Source organism: Rhinopithecus roxellana, chromosome 10 (genome assembly GCF_007565055.1).
Source record: "Rhinopithecus roxellana isolate Shanxi Qingling chromosome 10, ASM756505v1, whole genome shotgun sequence".
In the NCBI taxonomy this organism is placed as follows: Eukaryota; Metazoa; Chordata; class Mammalia; order Primates; family Cercopithecidae; genus Rhinopithecus; species Rhinopithecus roxellana.
Genome location: NC_044558.1, coordinates 95,488,427 through 95,506,109, shown reverse-complemented (window position 1 = coordinate 95,506,109; position 17,683 = coordinate 95,488,427). Strand labels below are relative to the sequence as shown.

The window sequence follows — 17,683 nt, the reverse complement described above, 5'->3', positions numbered from 1 at the left end:
AAAAAAAAAAATAAAAAAATAAAAAAAAAAATTATATATATATATATATATTGCCAGGCGCGGTGGCTCATGCCTGTAATCCCAGCACTCTGGGAGGCCGAGGTGGGTAGATCACCTGAGGTCAGGAGTTCGAGACCAGCCTGACCAACATGGAGAAACCCCATCTCTACTAAAAATACAAAATTAGTCAGGCATGGTGGCGCATGTCTGTAATCCCAGCTACTCGGGAGATTGAGGCAGGAGAATCGCTTGAACCCAGGAGGCAGAGGTTGCAGCGAGCTGAGATTGCGCCATTTCACTCCAGCCTGGGCAACAAGAGCGAACCTCCCTCTAAAAAAAAAAAAAAAAAAAGTCAGGCACGGTGGCCCACGCCTGTAATCCCAGCACTTTAGGAGGCCGCAGCAGGCAAATCACAAAGTCAGGAGTTCAAGACCAGCCTGGCCAATATGGTGAAACACCATCTCTACCAAAAATACAAAAATTAGCCAGGAGTGGTGGTGGTGGTGGTGGGTGCCTGTAGTCCCAGCTACTCGGGAGGCTGAGGCAGGAGAATCACTTGAACCTGGGAGGTGGTGGCTGCAGTGAGCCGAGATTGCACCACTGCACTCCAGCCTGGGAGACAGAGCAAGACTCTGTCTCAAAACAAAAAAACAAAACAAAAATAAAAAATAGGCATGGAGTGGTGTCTCACGCCTATAATCCCAGCATTTTGGGAGGCCAAAGTGGGAGGATAGCTTGAGCCCAGGCGTTTGAGACCAGCCTGGGCAACACAGTGGAACCTTGTCTCTACCAAAAATAAAAAAAATTGGCTGGGTGCAGTGGCTCCCGCCTATAATCCCAACACTTTGGGAGGCCGAGGTAGGCGGATCACCTGAGGTCAGTTCAAGACCAGCCTGGCCAACATGGCAAAACCCCATCTGTACTAAAAATACAAAAAAATTAGACTGGTATGGTGGCAGGTGCCTGTAATCCCAGCTACTCGGGAGGCTGAGGCATGAGAATCGTTTGTACGTAGGAGACGGAGGTTGCAGTGAGCCCCCATGCTATTGCACTCCAGCCTGGGCAACAAGAGCAAAACTCCATCTCAAAAAAAAAAAAAAAAAAAAAAAAAAAAAAATTAGCTGGGTGTGGCAGCTTGCAACTGTAATCCCAGCTATTTGGGAGGCTGAGGTGGGAGGATTGCTTAAGCCCGGGAGGTTGAAGCTGCAGTGAGCCAGAATCACACCACTGCACTTTAGCTTGGGTGACAGTGAGACTCAGTCTCAAAAAATACTAAGTTAAACATTAAAAAAAAAAAAAAGAAAGAAAAAACCAAAGAATAAGCATGTGTAGTATTCTCCAGTTATCATTTTCATCAGCTGAATTTTCAGGGTCCCCCACTCCATGAAGAGGAAGAAAATGAGAATTAGAATCATGAGTAAAATGTTCAGATGGACTCCTTAATGCATGAGAAAACATGGAGGGAGGGAGCAAGGTTAGGAGGGCTGAGGAGAAAAACACACAAACATTCAACTTACTTTGGGAGTTCTTTGTCTTGAAGGGATCCCATCAAGTATAGCAATGGCATCTTTATCTTGTTTTAGCATTGTGTAACATTCAGCCATTTTGTATTTCACTTCAATTTCAGATGGAAGACACTAAAAGACAATGAAAATATCTCTTTGAAACATTATTCCAACAATATGAAAGTACCTCAAAACGTTAAACACAGAGTTATCATACGACCCAGTAATTCTTTTTTTTTCTTTTTTTGAGACAGGGTCTCGCTCTGTTGCCCAGGCTGCAAAGCCCAGTTGCCAGGCTGGAGTCCTGCAATGCAGTGGTGCCAACATAATTTACTGCAGTCTTGAACTCCTAATCTCAAGCGATCCTCCCACCTTGGCCTCCTCAGTACCTAGGACTACAGGTGTGTGCCACCATGCCCAGTTGTGTAAAGACAGGGGTCTCACTATGTTGCTGAGGCTAGTCTCAAACTCCTGACCTCAAGTCCTCCCACCTTAGCCTCTCGAAGTGCTTGGATTACAGGTGTGAGTCACTGTGCCTGGCCTCATCTTTTACATCTAATCAGCTATCATCTAAATCAGCGGTCCCCAACCTTTTTGACACCAGGGACCAGTTTCATGAAAGACAATTTTTCCACAGATGGGGAGTGAGGGGGTGGTTTCAGGATGAAACTGTTCCACTTCAGATCATCAGGCATTAGTCAGATTATGATAAGGAACACACAACCTAGATCCTAGCACGTGTAGCTCACAATAGTTCTCTCACGTGTTCCTGTGAGAATCTAATGCTACAGCTGATCTGACAGGAGGCGGAGCTCAGGCAGTAATATTCACTAACCCTCCACCCACCTCCTGCTGTGCAGCCTGGTTCCTAACAGACCAGGCACTGGGGCCTGGGGACCCCTGTTCTAAACTTTTGGAGTCTTTCTCAAAAAAAAAAAAAAAAAAAATCACAATTCTATCTTCGATTACCTGACTTTGTGGAGTAGATGCAGAATTCCCAGTTGAAGGTCTCACTTTTGAAGTTTTACTTAGCGCTTTCTTCTGCTGTAAAGCCATGGTATACTTACTCACAGCATTCCGATATTCTTTATCATGAAAGAGAGAATCTGCATGATACACCAAAAGCTGGTACTTCTGAGATGGGGAGAATAACTCACTAGAAAACAAAGAAAGTATATCCCCTACATAGGTTATTTTGAAATTTTAGAAGGAATTACTGTTGTGTCTACATAAGCCTAGCGCAAAGCCTTGTATAATGACAGCTTACAAAAGAGTCAATGTACCCTGAGTGCTCGTCCCTAAAGTAAGAAACATGAAAGTTGAAAGCTGAACTCTATGCTAATATGATAAATACATCTATTGTTCAATATAATCTTTATTTAACATTAAAGCAATGATACCTATGAATCAAATCCAGTAGGAGATAGAGAAAATGTAATACATCTTTTCCTCCCTTTCAATCCAAGCTCCCCCAACTTTTTTTTTTTCTTTTAAATGGATTCTCACTCTATCACCCAGGCTGGAGTGCAGTGGTGCGATCTCAGCTCACTGCAACCTCCACCTCCCAGGTTCAAGCGATTCTCCTTCCTCAGCCTCCAGAGTAGCTGAGATTACAGGCACGTGCCACCACGCCCAGCTAATTTTTGTTTTTTTTTAGTAGACACGGGGTTTTGCTATGTTGGCCAGGCTGGTCTCAAACTCCTGACCTCAAGCAATCTACCTGCGTCGGTCTCCCAAAGTGCTGGGATTACAGGCGTGAGCCACCATGCCTGGCCACCAGGCCCTTTCAACAGTTTGATATATATCTATCCACACTCTCATATTAAGACCAAGTATAGAGAAACCTCACCACTTTCAATCCTTTTTAAAAAGAGGCTGCACAGGCTGGGTGCACCGGCTCACGCCTGTAATCCCAGCACTTTGGAAGGCCGAGGGGGGCGGATATCGAGGTCAGGAGATCAAGACCATCCTGGCTGACACGGTGAAACCCCATCTCTACTTAAAAATACAAAAAATTAGCCGGGGGTAGTGGCGGGCGCCTGTAATCCCAACCATTCGGGAGGCTGAGGCAGGAGAATGGCATGAACCCAGGAGGCAGAGCTTGTAGTGAGCCAAGATCATGCCATTGCACTCCAGCCTGGGCCTGGGCAACAGAGCCAGACTCCATCTCAACAACAACAACAACAACAACAAAATGCTGCACAAAAAGAAATTTGAAAAAACCTGAAAGCAGGCCGGGCGCGGTGGCTCAAGCCTGTAATCCCAGCACTTTGGGAGGCCGAGACGGGCGGATCACGAGGTCAGGAGATCGAGACCATCCTGGCTAACACGGTGAAACCCCGTCTCTACTAAAAATACAAAAAAACTAGCCGGGCGAGGTGGCGGGCGCCTGTAGTCCCAGCTACTCCGGAGGCTGAGACAGGAGAATGGCGTAAACCCGGGAGGCGGAGCTTGCAGTGAGCTGAGATCTGGCCACTGCACTCCAGTCCGGGCCACAGAGCTAGACTCCGCCTCAAAAAAAAAAAAAAAAAAAAAAAAAAAAAAAAAAAAAAAAAAAAAGAAAAAACCTGAAAGCTCTTCAAATACTGAAGAAAGGCCGGGCGCGGTGGCTCACGCCTGTAACCTTACCACTTTGGGAGGCCCAGATGGGCAGATCACGAGGTCACGAGATCAAGATTATCCTGGCCATAATGGTGAAACCCCAGCTCTACTAAAAATACAAAAATTAGCTGGGAGTGGTGGCAGGCGCCTGTAGTCCCAGCTACTCGGGAAGCTGAGGCAGGAGAATTGCTTGAACCCAGGAGGCGGAAGTTATAGTGAGCCGAGATTGCACCATTGCACTTGCACTCCAGCCTGGTGACCGAGTGAGACCCCATCTCAAAACAAAACAAAACAAAAACAAAAAAATTAAAGAAAATGCCACTATAAAAGGAGAATAGGGGGCTGGGCGTACTGGCTCAAGCCTGTAATCCCAGCACTTTGGGAGGCCGAGGCAGGCTGGGAGTTTGAGACTAGCCTGGCCAAAACAGTGAAACCCCGTTTCTAGTAAAAATACAAAAATTAGCTAGGTGTGGGGGCGAGTGCCTGTAATCCCAGCTACCTGGGAGGCTGAGGCAGGAGAATGACTTGAACCCGGGAGGCAGAGGTTGCGGTGAGCCAAGATCGTGCCACTGCACTCCAGCCTGGGTGACAAGTGAAACTCTGTCTCAAAAAAAAAAAAAAAGAAAATACAAAAATGAGCCAGGCATGGTGGTGCCCAGCTACTTAGGAGGCTAAGGCAGGACAATGGCTTGAGCCCAGGAGCCAGAAGTTGCAGTGGACCCAGATCATGCCATTGTACACCAGCCTGGGCAATGAGGAGTGAAACCCTGTCTCAAAAAAAAAAAAAAAGTAAACGTCACTAGCTTCACCAACACTAGAATTCTTACCTCCTTGAGTCTCAGGGATTTCAGGACAGTCTAAAGGAATCAATGTTTTAAAACTGTTTATTTAACCTTGAGTATTACAGTCAAGAATTACAACTGCCTAGAAGTTGATCACCATTCCTAATGAGGAGCTCATATTTTCAACCTCCAATTCCACTCCTTCCCAAATAAGAGGAAGTTTAGTGTTTTTCTTTGACAAGTAAAAGCTATAGCAGGCCGGGCATGGTGGCTCACTCCTGTTGTAATCTCAGCACTTTGTGAGGCCAAGGCAGGTGGATCACCTAAGTTCAGGACCTGACCAACATGGAGAAACCCCATTATCTACTAAAAATCCAAAATTAGCCGGGCGTGGTGGCACACGCCTGTAATCTCAGCTACTTTGGAGGCTGAGGCAGGAAAATCGCTTGAATCTGGGAGGCAGAGGTTGCGGTGAGCCAAGATAGAGCGCCACTGCACTCCAGCCTGGGCAACAAGAGCGAAACTCCGTCTCCAAAAACAAAAGAAAAAAAAAAACCAAAGCTGTAGTTGCTTATAATGAAAGAACAGAAAGAGTCGAATAATTCTACTTTTTTTTTTTTTTTTGAGAAGGAGTCCTACTCTGTCGCCCAGGCTGGAGTGCAGTGGCACGATCTCTGCTCACTACAACCTCCGCCTCCCGGGTTCAAGCAATTTTCCTGCCTCAGCCTCCTGAGTAGCTGGGATTACAGGCGCCTGACACCTCATCCAGCTAATTTTTATATTTTTAGTAGAGACGAGGTTACGCCACGTTGTCCGTGGCTGGTCTCAAACTCCCGACCTCGTGATCCACCCGCCTCAGGCCTCCCAAAGTGCTGGGATTACAGGCGTGAGCCACCACACCTGGCCGAGTCGAATAATTCTGTAGATAATTTCTCAACAAGCTAGGCACAGTGGCTCACACCTGTAATCCCAACACTTTGGGAGGTTGAGGTGGTAAGACTGCTTGAGCCTAGAGTCTGATCAACATAGTGAGATCTTGTCTCTTAAAAAAAAACAAAACAGGTATCATACATTAGTGTTTGCAGGAGGAAGGGACAATTGGAGAGTGACTGCTAATAGACACAGGGTTTCTTTTCGTTGAGGTAATGAAAACTTTCTGGAATTAGATCATGGTGATGATCATACAATTTTGTAAATACTCTAAAACCCATAGAATTGCATTACTGTGGCCACGCACGGTGGCTTACGCCTATAATCCTAGCTACTTAGAGGCTGAGGCAGGAGAATCACTTGAACCCGGGAGGCAGAGGTTGCAGTGAGCCAAGATCCCGCCACTGCACTCCAGCCTGGGTGACAGAGAGAGGCTCTGTCTCATAAACAAACAAACAAACAAACAAAAAACGGCCAGGAGCGGTGGCTCATGCCTGTAATCCCAGCACTTTGGGAGGCTAAGGTGGGAGGATCACCTGAGGTCAGGAGTTCGACCAGCCTGGCCAACATGTTGAAACCCCGTCTCTACTAAAAATACGAAAATCAGCCAGGCATGGTGGTGGGCACCTGTAAACCCAGCTACTTGGAAGGCTGAGGGAAAACTGCTTGAACCCAGGAGGCGGAAGCTGCAGTGAGCCGAGATCACGCCACCGCACTCCAGCCCTGGTGACACAGCGAGACTCAGTCTGCCCCCTGAAAAAAAACAAAAAACAACAACAACAAGTATAGTCTAGATGACTTAAGTCCTCTTCAAACTCTGTGATTCTATGTATGTAGTGAGAACCATCTGATGCTTGGATACAAAAGTATTATTACACCCACAGAAAGCATTCAGATATTCATATAACATACATGTCTACTTACACATGCATAAGTTACCTCTGTAATGACACAGGAAAAAATAGTTATTGCCTCTGGAGAAAGGAAATGGTGGAGTGAGGTTCAAGACTCAGGGAAAGATACTGATCTGCATGCCCCTTAAGGCTCCACTGTTTGAATTTAACAGTGTCTACTGCCTATTCCACAAGAAATTTTAAAGTATAAATCATGAAGGGCAGAACCTGACCATGTCCTGAAGCTAGGAAACTGCCAATCTAACCTAATATGAAAAAGCATGGGCTAAACTTAGTCTAGCCAGAGAATAAAACTGTTTCAAACTCTCCTGTAACATCTTTGAGAACTAAGAGCAAGTAGGGCCCAAATCTCCAAACGTGGAAACCAAGTGAAAGGTTCCAGAATAAACACAGAAGGCTGACAGAGACCAGGGCTCCTGCCAACATGAAGTGGATGATGGCAAAATGATGGGTCTCACTAGTAAGGTCCAAAGCACACTAATGAGGCCGGGCTCGGTGGCTCGTGCCTGTAATTCAAGCACTTTGGGAGGCCTAAGTCATGGGGATCACTTGAGGTCAGGAGTTCGAGACAAGCCTGGTCAACATGATAAAACTCCATCTCTATTTAAAAAAAAAAAAATTAGCCAGGCGTGGTGGTGCGAATCTGTATTCCCTGTTACTCAGGAGACTGAGGTAGGAGGATCGCTTGAGCCTGGGAGGTGGAGGCTGTAGTGAGCCAAGATCGCACCACTGCACTCCAGCCTGGGCAACAGAGCAAGACTCTGTCTGAAAAGCAAAACAAAACAAAACACCAAAGCACACTAATGAAAATCCAATGGGCAGCAGCAGCTGCATTGTAAGCACTTAAAGGACCTTTCCCTTCTGACCTAGATCAGCTTCTATAGCAGGCCAAACACTAATACATCTACAGAGTAGAAGTTTCCATGATAATGCCATTTGGAGGTAGCAAACTGGTGGCTCAGAATGGAGACTCTCCAGTCAGAGAAGACCAGGTCCAGACATCATACTCCTCCATTTATTAGATGTGTGAACGCAGACAAGGGTATTTCACCTCCCTGAGGTTGTACTCACTTCCTCAACACAGTCAATAAGCATGTGAGTGCTTACTGCGCACAGCCACTGTGCTTTCAATTGGTGGGTGATGCGAAGGGTAGAAAAGTGGGAGTACCTGAGAGTCCTGGGAGTCAGAGAAGGTTCTCTAGGAGAGATGTTCAGGCTAAAACCTGAAGGAGGAGGCAGCGCTGAGATGAGGACCGTTGCAGCAGGAACAGCAAGTACAAGGGCCCAGAGCAGAGAACACGCTTGGTGCATTCAAATAACACAAAGAGGCAAAGCGCAGTGGCTCACGCCTGTAATCCCAAAATTTTGGGAGGCCGAGGTGGTGGGATCACCTGAGGTCAGGAGTTCAAGACCAGACTGGTCAATATAGTGAAACTCCGTTTCTACTAAAATTACAGAAATTACCTGGGCGTGTGGCGCTCGCCTGTAATCCCAGCTACTTGGGAGGCTGAGGCAGGAGAATCGCTTGAATCCAGGAGGCGGAAGCTGCAGTAAGCCGAGATCGCGCCACTAAACTCCAGCCTGGGCGACAGAGCAAGGCTCTGTCTCAAAAAAATAAAAAAAAATAAAAAAAAACAAATAACAGAAAGAATAGCCAGAGAGGCTGGAGAGCAGTGAACACAGTAATGAGATGAAGTAGCAGAGAGTGGAGGGCAGATATTTCCCTTCGGAGGCCATGGGAAATAATTTTCATGAGTGCAATAAAGGACTTTTTTTTTTTAAGACGGAGTCGCGCTCTGTCGCCCAGACTGGAGTGCAGCGGCGCGATCTCGGCTCACTGCAAGCTCTGCCTCCCGGGTTCACGCCATTCTTCTGCCTCTGCCTCCCCAGTAGCTGGGACTACACCCGCCATCACGCCCGGCTAATTTTTTTGTATTTTTTTAGTAGAGACGGGGTTTCATTGTGTTAGCCAGGATGATCTCGATTTCCTGACCTCGTGATTCGCCTGCCTCGGCCTCCCAAAGTGCTGGGGTTACAGACGTGAGCCACTGCAACCGGCCAATGAAGGATTTTAAGCAGGAGAGGGACATGCACTCAAGAATGGAATCAGCCCAGTGCTTCAATGAAACAAAGGCGCCACGCCCATCCATTAATGGAATCTCCCGTTTCCTTTTTTTAAGACAGGCTGTCGTTGTGTCGCACACGGTAAAGGACAGTGATGCGATCACGGCTCACTGCAGCCTCGACCTCCTGGGCTCAAGCAATCCTCCTGCCTCAGCCTCCCGAGTAGCTGGGACCTAGGCACGCACAATCACGCCCGGCCAATTGTTTAATTTTTATTTTTCATAGAGACAGGGTCTCCCTATGTTGCCCAGGTTAGTCTTAACTCCTGGGCTTAAGCGATCCTCCCGCCTCGGCCTCCCAAAGTGCTGGTATTAGAGGCGTGAGCCATCGCGCCCGGCCCCGTTTTCATGGGTTTCCCAAGGCGAGAAAGTGGACCCTCCTGATACACTTAATAGGGTGACCAATCTCAGATGCGGGGCTAGAGCATAAAAACCAGGAGGCTGGGTCCCTGAGCTGCAGCGAGAGAAAAAAACGTTCTCTGGAAGGAGCCGAGAGGGGAGGATTCGGCCCAGCAATGTGACAGTCGCGCTACCCCGCGACAGGTGCCTCAGAAAACCCTCGCCTGGGTCGTCCTCAGAGCCTCTGCCCTCCATTTCTCCAAGCCGCCGCTCGCCACATCCCCGCGGGGACTTGACGCCGGCACTCAGTGAACCCAACTTGCGCTCTGAAGTCTGCTCCGCTCCACTACGCCCTCGCAGACCCCGGAGCCTCCGCTGGCGCGGGAGGCCGCTCCTTCCCGCCTGTTCCCGCGTGCCCTGAGCCCCCGCCCCCAGACCACTGCCGCTTTCTCCTCAGCCCCAGGCAGCTCCCCGCCTCAACTCACGGGTTGTTATTACTCATTGTAAGTAACAAGCTGCTGAGGAGCCGCACGTTGGAGTGCAGCCCCGCGGCCGCCATGTCCCGCACGTGGTCTATCACATTCATCCTGCCCTGCAAGGCCACCAGCAGCGGCAGCAGCACTGTCTCGAAAAGCCGGTAAGAGATCCTTAGGGAAGACTCCAAAATGGCCGCGTCGCCGGGGTCCATCGGGTCCACACGCGGCACCGCCCCCAAGCAAGAGGTAACTACTGAAGTGCCCGAATAAAAAGAAACTCGAGTCCCTGCTCCTGTCGTGGTCCCTTTCCGGTGAAACGAGTTGTTACTTTTACGCAAAAATTACGTCATCATCCTAAACTGCAAAATTTACTGAGGATTTACAATGAGACAAAAGTCACCTTAGACTACTCGGTCAATTTGAATGAGTCGGAGAGGAATTTGTGCCTCTCAGAAATTAAAATGTGTGGGCATTTACGAGAAATAAAATATAGTAAGGTGAGGAAAAGCGCTCCAACTGGAATTAAATATTCTAATCGGGCGCCAGGGACACACCTAACGGCTTTTACAGTCGCGCATGCGCACCAGGCAGGGGCCGCCGGCCCCCCCCCCCGCTCAGGTGTTGTGTATTCCTGCTAAAGTCAGGCTTTGGCCCTGGATGAATTTCTTGGTTCGAGGGGCGTATTTTACCAAGTAAAATGATTCCCTAAATCCGTGGAAATAAAGACTGGATCCAGGAATTAGCTGATACCCATATAAACCAGCATGTGTCTGGCACAGTTAACGTTTTACAAAAGTTTTACACAAGTTATTGGACATTCACAACAATCCATAGAGTTGAAGTTGTCTTTTCCTTCTCACAAGGGAAGAAACTGTCTGCTTAAATGTTGTGCTCAGGTTGTTAAATAGTTGACTTGGAATCAGATCGTCAGTGGTTAAATATGATGGATCGCAAACTCGAACGTATACAGAGACCAGGGAGGTAACTGAGCCAATGAGGCAGTTTAGGTATTTAAATCAGAATCCGAATATCCTCCACAATCACCCTCTCAGATATAGCCTTTCGCTCCTTTCTTGAAGGAGACAGTCGTTTTGGTCTATATTTTGTTTTCATTTGATTTTTAGAGTAACAGATGCAAAAAAAATGCTCTGAAAAAATCACAGTATATCTTCACCAGTCAACTTTTTCAGCTCTTACATTTTGTCACAGTTGAAGCTCCTGTGATCCTTTTCCCATCTCATCACCTACTCTAGTTTCCTGGATGTATGAGACCTTTGATTTGATTTTGGTGGGCATGATCACTGTGAACTTTTCTTTTTTTTTTTTTTTTTTTTGAGACGGAGTTTTGCTCTTGTCGCCCAGGTTGGAGTTCAAAATCTCAGCTCACTGCAACCTCCGCCTCCCGGGTTCAAGTGATTCTCCCTGCCTCAGCTTCCCGAGAAGCTGGGATTACAGGCAACTGCCACCACTGTCACGCACATCCGTGTGAAGAGACCACCAAACAGGCTTTGTGTGAGCAACAAGCCTGTTTATTTCACCTGGGTACAGGTGGGCATGTAGGAGGATGAGCTGCAGACAAAACTCCTCAGACACCAAATTAAAGAAGGAAGGAATTTATTCGGCCGGGAGCATTGGCAGGGCTCCTATGTCAAGAGCTGAGCTCCCTAAGTGAGCAATTCCTGTCCCTTTTAAGGACTCACAATTCTAAGGGGGTCCACGTGAGAGGCTCATGATCAATTGAGCAAGCAGGGGGTACGTGACAGGGGCTGCATGCACTGGTGGTCAGAGTGAAACAGAACAGACCGGGAAGTTTCACAATGCCTTTCTATAATCTATAGATAACATTAGTTGCTAGGTCAGGGTCGAATTTTAACTACCAGGCTTAGGTCAGGCAGGCCTAGGCCTGGTTTCGGGTCTGGTTCCTTGGTTTTGGGTCTGGTTCCTAGGTGCTGGGTTATGGGCTTTTTGTTTCGCTTTTCTTTCCTTTTCTGAGTATAAAACAACATAAAACCATATCAGAGGCCTGGCGCGGTGGCTCATGCCTGTAATCCCAGCACTTTGGGATGCCAAGGCGGGTGGATCACCTGAGGTCGGGAGTTCAAGACCAGCCTGACCAACATGGAGAAACCATTTCTCTACTAAAAAATACAAAATTAGCTGGGCGTGGTGGCACATGCCTATAATCCCAGCTACTAGAGAGGCTGAGGCAGGAGAATTGCTTGAACCTGGGAGGTGGAGGTTGCGGTGAGCCGAGATTGTGCCATTGCACTCCAGCCTGGGCAACAAGAGTGAAACTCCATCTCAAAAAAAAAAAAAAACCCATATGAGAAGGTCTGTCTGTCTTCTCTCAGGGTGAGTCCAAAAACAGAGTCAGCAAAGGGAGATAGGGGTGGGGCCGTTTTATAAGACTTGGGTAGGTAGTGAAAAATTACAGTTAAAGGAGGTTGTTCCCTGGCGGGCAGGAGAGGGGGTCACAAGGTGCTCAGTGGGGGAGCTTCTGAGCCAGCAGAAGGAATCTCACAAGGTCATGTCATCAGTTGAGGAAGGAATGGCCATTTTCACTTCTTTTGTGTTTCTTCAGTTACTTCAGGCCATCTGGATGTATACCTGCAGGCTTGGGCTCAGAGGCCTGACATTCCTGTCTTCTTATGTTAATAAGAAAAATAAAATGGAATAGTCATAAAGTATTGGGGCAGCGAAAATTTTTGGGGATGGTATGGAGAGATGATGGGTGATTTTTCTCAGGGCTGCTTCAAGCAGGATTAGGGGTGGTGTGGGAACCTAGAGTTGGAGAGATTAAGCTGAAAGAAGATTTTGTGGTAAGGGGTGATAGTGTGGGGTTCTTAAAAGGAGGATTTGTCATATAGAATGATTGGTGATGGCCTGGATGCAGTTTTGTATGAATTGAGAAACTAAATGGAAGACACAAGGTCTGAATTAAGAGAAGGAGAAAAACAGGCATTAAATGACTAAGAATTGGGAGGACCCGGGACATCCAATTAGAGAGTGCCCAAGGGGGTTCAGCATAATTACTTGCTTGGTTGGTGAGTTTTTGGGCTCTATCCTTGACAGAATCCTCCTTTTTAAGTTGGAAGCTGAGTTTGGTGAGGTGTGCTTTTAAAAGACCATGAGTCCATTCTACCTTTCCTGAAGATTGAGGACAGTAAGGCGTATGAAGTTTTCACTGAATACAAAGAGCCTGAGAAACTGCTTGGGTGATTTGACTAGTAAAGACCCGTCCGTTATCAGACTGTATAGAGGTGGGAAGGCCAAACCAAAGAATTATATCTGACAAAAGGGAAGAAATGACCGTGGTGGCCTTCTCAGACCCTGTGGGAAAGGCCTCTACCCATCCAGTGAAAGTGTCTACCCAGACCAAAAGGTATTTTAGTTTCCTGACTTGGGACATGTGAGTAAAGTCAATTTGCCAGTCCTGGGCAGGGGCAAATCCCTGAGCTTGATGTGTAGGGAAAGGAGGGGTCCTGAACAATCCCTGAGGAGTGCTAGAATAGCAGATGGAACACTGAGAAGTTATTTCCTTGAGGATAGATTTCCATGATGGAAAGGAAATGAGAGGTTCTAAGAGGTGGACTAAAGCTTGTAACCTACATGGAAGAGGTTATGAAATGATGACAGAATAGAATGGGCCTGTGAGGCTGGAAGGAGATATTTTCCTTGGTCCAAGAACCATTTGCCTTGTGTGGGAAGAGATTGGTAAGTGGAAGTTTTGGTGGGGGAGTAGGTGGGAGTGACCAGATGAAAAGGGGAAAAACTGGCTGAGAGGGACAGAAGTTGGAATGCTAAGCTGCGTCTTTTTTTTTTTTTTTTTTTTTTTTTGAGACGGAGTCTCGCTCTGTCGCCCAGGCTGGAGTGCAGTGGCGGGATCTCAGCTCACTGCAAGCTCCGCCTCCCGAGTTTACGCCATTCTCCTGCCTCAGCCTCCCGAGTAGCTGGGACTACAGGCGCCCGCCACCTCGCCTGGCTAGTTTTTTGTATTTTTTAGTAGAGACGGGGTTTCACGGTGTTAGCCAGGATGGTCTCGATCTCCTGACCTCGTGATCCGCCCGTCTCGGCCTCCCAAAGTGCTGGGATTGCAGGCTTGAGCCACCGCGACCGGCTAAGCTGCGTCTTTAGCTACCTTATCAGCATAAGTGTTGCCCTGAGCAATGGGATCTGATGCCTTTTGATGGCCCTTGCAGTGAATGACTCTAGCTTCCTTTGGAAGTAAAGCAGCCTTGAGAAGAGTTTTTATTAAAGAGGCATTAATGATAGAGGACCCTCAAGTAGTGAGGAAACCTCTTTCAGCCCAAATAACAGCATGGTGGTGCAGGATATGGAAGGCATATTTAGAGTCAGTATAAATATTGACGCATAGTCCCTTTGCAAGAGTGAGGGCCTGAGTTAAGGCAATGAGTTCGGCTTGTTGGGCGGTAGTGCAGTGGGACAGAGCAGTAGCCTCAATGATAGATGTGGAAGATACTATAGCATAGCCTGCCTTTGCTGGTGAGTGGCGATTAGGCCTGATGAAACTGCCATCGATAAACCAAGTGTGATCAGGGTGAGGAACAGGAAAGAAGGAAATATGGGGAAATGGAGTGAATGTCTGGTGGATCAGAGAGATACCGTCATGGGGATCAGGTGTGGTATCTGGAATAATGTGGGGGCTAGCCTAAAACAATAAGGTCAAGTTGTTGGGACAGAAAGGCTACAGGGCAAAGTCCCAGCTCTTGTGAAAGAATTTTGACCACACAGCCCTGTACTTTGGCTATGTGTAATGAAAAGGGTTGGAATGAGTTAGGGAGAGCTAGTGTGGGAGCAGCTTCTAGGGCTGTTTTTAAGGAAAGGAAAGAGGAGTGGTGAAAGGATTTAGGATCTATGGGGTCAGCTAGGTTTGCTTTTGTGAGTTTATATAATGGTTTAGTCAGGATGGTAATACTAGGTATCCAAAGGTGAAGTACCTAACCATGCATAGGAAGGAAAGGAGTTGTTTTGTAGAAGGGGTTGGGGTTTGGGAGATTAGCCGGACACAGTCAGCAGGGAGAGCACATGTGTTTTCACAAAGAATTATGCCAAGATAGGTTATGGATGAGGAAGAAATTTGGGCTTGACTGAAGTAATGGGAGCTGTCTGTGAAGCCTTGTGGCAGTATAGCCCAGGTAATTTGCTGAGCCTAATGGGTGTCAGGATCAGTCCAAGTGAAATCAAAGAGAGGCTGTGATGAAGGCTACAAAGGAATAGTAAAGAAAGCATGTTTGAGATCCAGAACAGAATAATGGGTTATGGAGGGGTTGTGGAGGGAGGTATTGAGGATAGGAAAGTCTATGGCTTTGGTATCATGGGTTGGATAGGCAAGACAATTTGGTTGATAAGCCACAGATCCTGAACTAACTTGTAAGGCTTGTCTGGCTTTTGGACAGTTTAAATGGGGGAATTGTAAGGAGAGTTTACAGGCTTTAAAAGGCCATGCTGTAACAGGTAAGTGATAACAGGCTTTTATCCTTTTAAAGCATAGCAGCTAAGGATGATTAGGTTTTAAGGGGAAGGTAAGGGGTGCATGATCAGTCTCCAAGGAGGGAGTAGAGGTGTCGTATACTTATGGATTAAGGTGAGGAGATACAAGGGGAGGATGCGAAGGAGGTTTTGAACTGGGGAAAGGGCAGTAATGAGGTGTGGCTGTAGCCTAGGAATAGTCAGGGAAGCAGGTAATTTAGTTAAAATGTCTCAACCTAATAAGGGAGCTGGGCAGGTGGGGATAAGTAAAAAGGAGTGCATAAAAGAATGTTGTCCAAGTTGGCAACAAAGTTGGGGAATTTTAAGAAGTTTAGGCCGGGCGCGGTGGCTCAAGCCTGTAATCCCAGCACTTTGGGAGGCCGAGACGGGCGGATCACGAGGTCAGGAGATCGAGACCATCCTGGCTAACACGGTGAAACCCCATCTCTACTAAAAAAAAATACAAAAAAGCTAGCCGGGCGTGGTGATGGGCGCCTGTAGTCCCAGCTACTCAGGAGGCTGAGGCAGGAGAATAGCGGGAACCCGGGAGGTGGAGCTTGCAGTGAGCTGAGATCCGGCCACTGCACTCCAGCCTGGGCGACAGAGCGAGACTCTGCCTCAAAAAAAAAAAAAAAAAAAAAGAAGAAGTTTAGAAGCCTGGCCATCAATACCCACAACAGTTATGGAGGCAAGGAAAACACGCCCTTGAAAAGAAGGTAATGTGGAGTGGGTAGCCTCCGTATTGATTAAGAAGGGGATGGACTTATCCTCTACTGTAAGACCCAAAGCATCTGTGATGGTCCTGTAGGCTTCTGAGCTGATTGAGCAGTTATCAGTCTTCAGCCGCTAAGCAGAGATCTGGGAAGGAATCAGTCAGAGAGTCTTAGGCCAGAGTTCCAGGGGCTCTGGGAATGGCTGCCGGGTTGGACAGTCCAATTTCCAGTGGGGTCTCGCATAGATGGGACATGGCTTAGGAGGAATCCAAAGCTGCCGGCAATCCTTGGCCCAGTGGCCAGATTTCTAGCACTTGAAGCAAGATCCTGGGGTAGGCAGTGTCAGGTCTCTGAGCCCAAGCTAAACCATCATATCCCCTGTGACCTGCATTTTTACATCCAGATGCCCTGAAGCAACTGAAGATCCACAAAGAAGTGAAAATAACCTTAACTGATGACAATCCACCATTGTGATTTGTTCCTGCCCCACCCTAACTGATACGATATAGTCTACTCTGCCCTTAAGAAGGTACTTTGTAATATTCTCCCCTGCCCTTAAGAATGTACTTTGTGGCTGGGCGCGGTGGCTCAAGCCTGTAATCCTGGCACTTTGGGAGGCTGAGACAGGCGGATCACGAGGTCGGGAGATCGAGATCATCCTGGCTAACATGGTGAAACCCCATCTCTACTAAAAAATACAAAAAACTAGCTGGGCGCCGTGGCGGTCGCCTGTAGTCCCAGCTACTCAGGAGGCTGAGGCAGGAGAATGGCATAAACCCGGGAGGCAGAGCTTGCAGTGAGCTGAGATCCGGCCACTGCACTCCAGTCTGGGGGCAGAGCGAGACTCCGTCTCAAAAAAAAAAAAAAAAAAAGAATGTACTTTGTATGCCTATCCCAAACCTATAACAACTAATGATAATCCCACCACCCTTTGCTGACTCTCTTTTCGGACTCAGCCTGCCTGCATCCAGGTGAAATAAACAGCCTTGTTGCTCACACAAAGCCTGTTTGATAGTCTCTTCACATGGACGTGTATGACAGGTGGTCCTGGAGGAATGCCTAGCTGCTGCGGTTCAGGTGTTTGGAAGTTCTCGTGTGCTGGAGATGTGGCTGGGGTTTGTCTCACAGTGGAGGCAAGGAATTGCAACTTAGAAATAAGTTGCTACGTGGCTGCCTCTACTCTATTATTGTACATCATGAAGGTGAGGTTAATTAAGTCCTGTTGTGGGGTTTGAGGGCCAGAATCTAATTTCTGGAGGTTTTTTTTTAAGGTCGGGAGTGGGTTGGGTAATAAAATGTATATTGAGAATAAGACAGCCTTCTGGCCCTTCTGGGTCTAGGACGGTAAGTGTCTAAGGGTTGTTGCCAAACAGGCCATAGACTGGGCTGGGTTTTTATATTTGTCAAAAAAGAGCCTAAACGCTAACTGATTTGGGAGAGGTCGGATAAAGAAAAAGAAGCATTAACCTTGACTATGCCTTTAGCTCCAGCCACCTTTTTAAGAGGAAATTGCTGGGCAGGTGGGGGAGGGCTAGTGGTGGAACAAAACTGTAAGCCAGACCGGGTGTGAGGAGGGGAGGTGATAAAAGGATTACAGGGTGGGGGAGCGGACGCTGAGGAAGAACTGGGACCTGGCTCGGCCTGGTAAGGAGCAACCTGGGGAGGAGAGGTCAGATGGGTCTGTAGAAAAGGAAGATTCAAAAGACTCAGCGATGCTTGGGGTTGGGACTGAAGGGACAGGCAGGAGGGAAAGAAGGAGGATTTGTGATGAGTCACATTGGGAGCAGAGACTAGGGAGGGACCGATATGT

The 17,683-nt window shown here is 47.6% G+C and overlaps 1 protein-coding gene across 2 annotated transcripts in view; it reads right to left on the bottom strand.

Moving 5' to 3' along the window:
- Positions 1 to 9,883, bottom strand: part of ANAPC7 (anaphase promoting complex subunit 7) — a 32,411-nt gene extending 22,528 nt beyond the window's left edge. The window contains exons 1-4 of one of the 2 annotated variants that reach the window (XM_030939413.1): positions 9,680 to 9,775; positions 7,901 to 8,123; positions 2,475 to 2,661; positions 1,518 to 1,637 (exon numbers count right to left, since the gene is read on the bottom strand). In XM_030939413.1, the coding sequence (XP_030795273.1) occupies positions 1,518 to 1,637; positions 2,475 to 2,661; positions 7,901 to 8,043 (450 nt within the window). In that variant the 5' untranslated portion in view covers positions 8,044 to 8,123; positions 9,680 to 9,775. Of the gene's footprint in view, positions 1 to 1,517; positions 1,638 to 2,474; positions 2,662 to 7,900; positions 8,124 to 9,679 lie in introns of both variants that reach the window. The other variant, XM_030939412.1, reaches the window with a different exon arrangement.
- Positions 9,884 to 17,683: the final 7,800 nt, after the last annotated feature.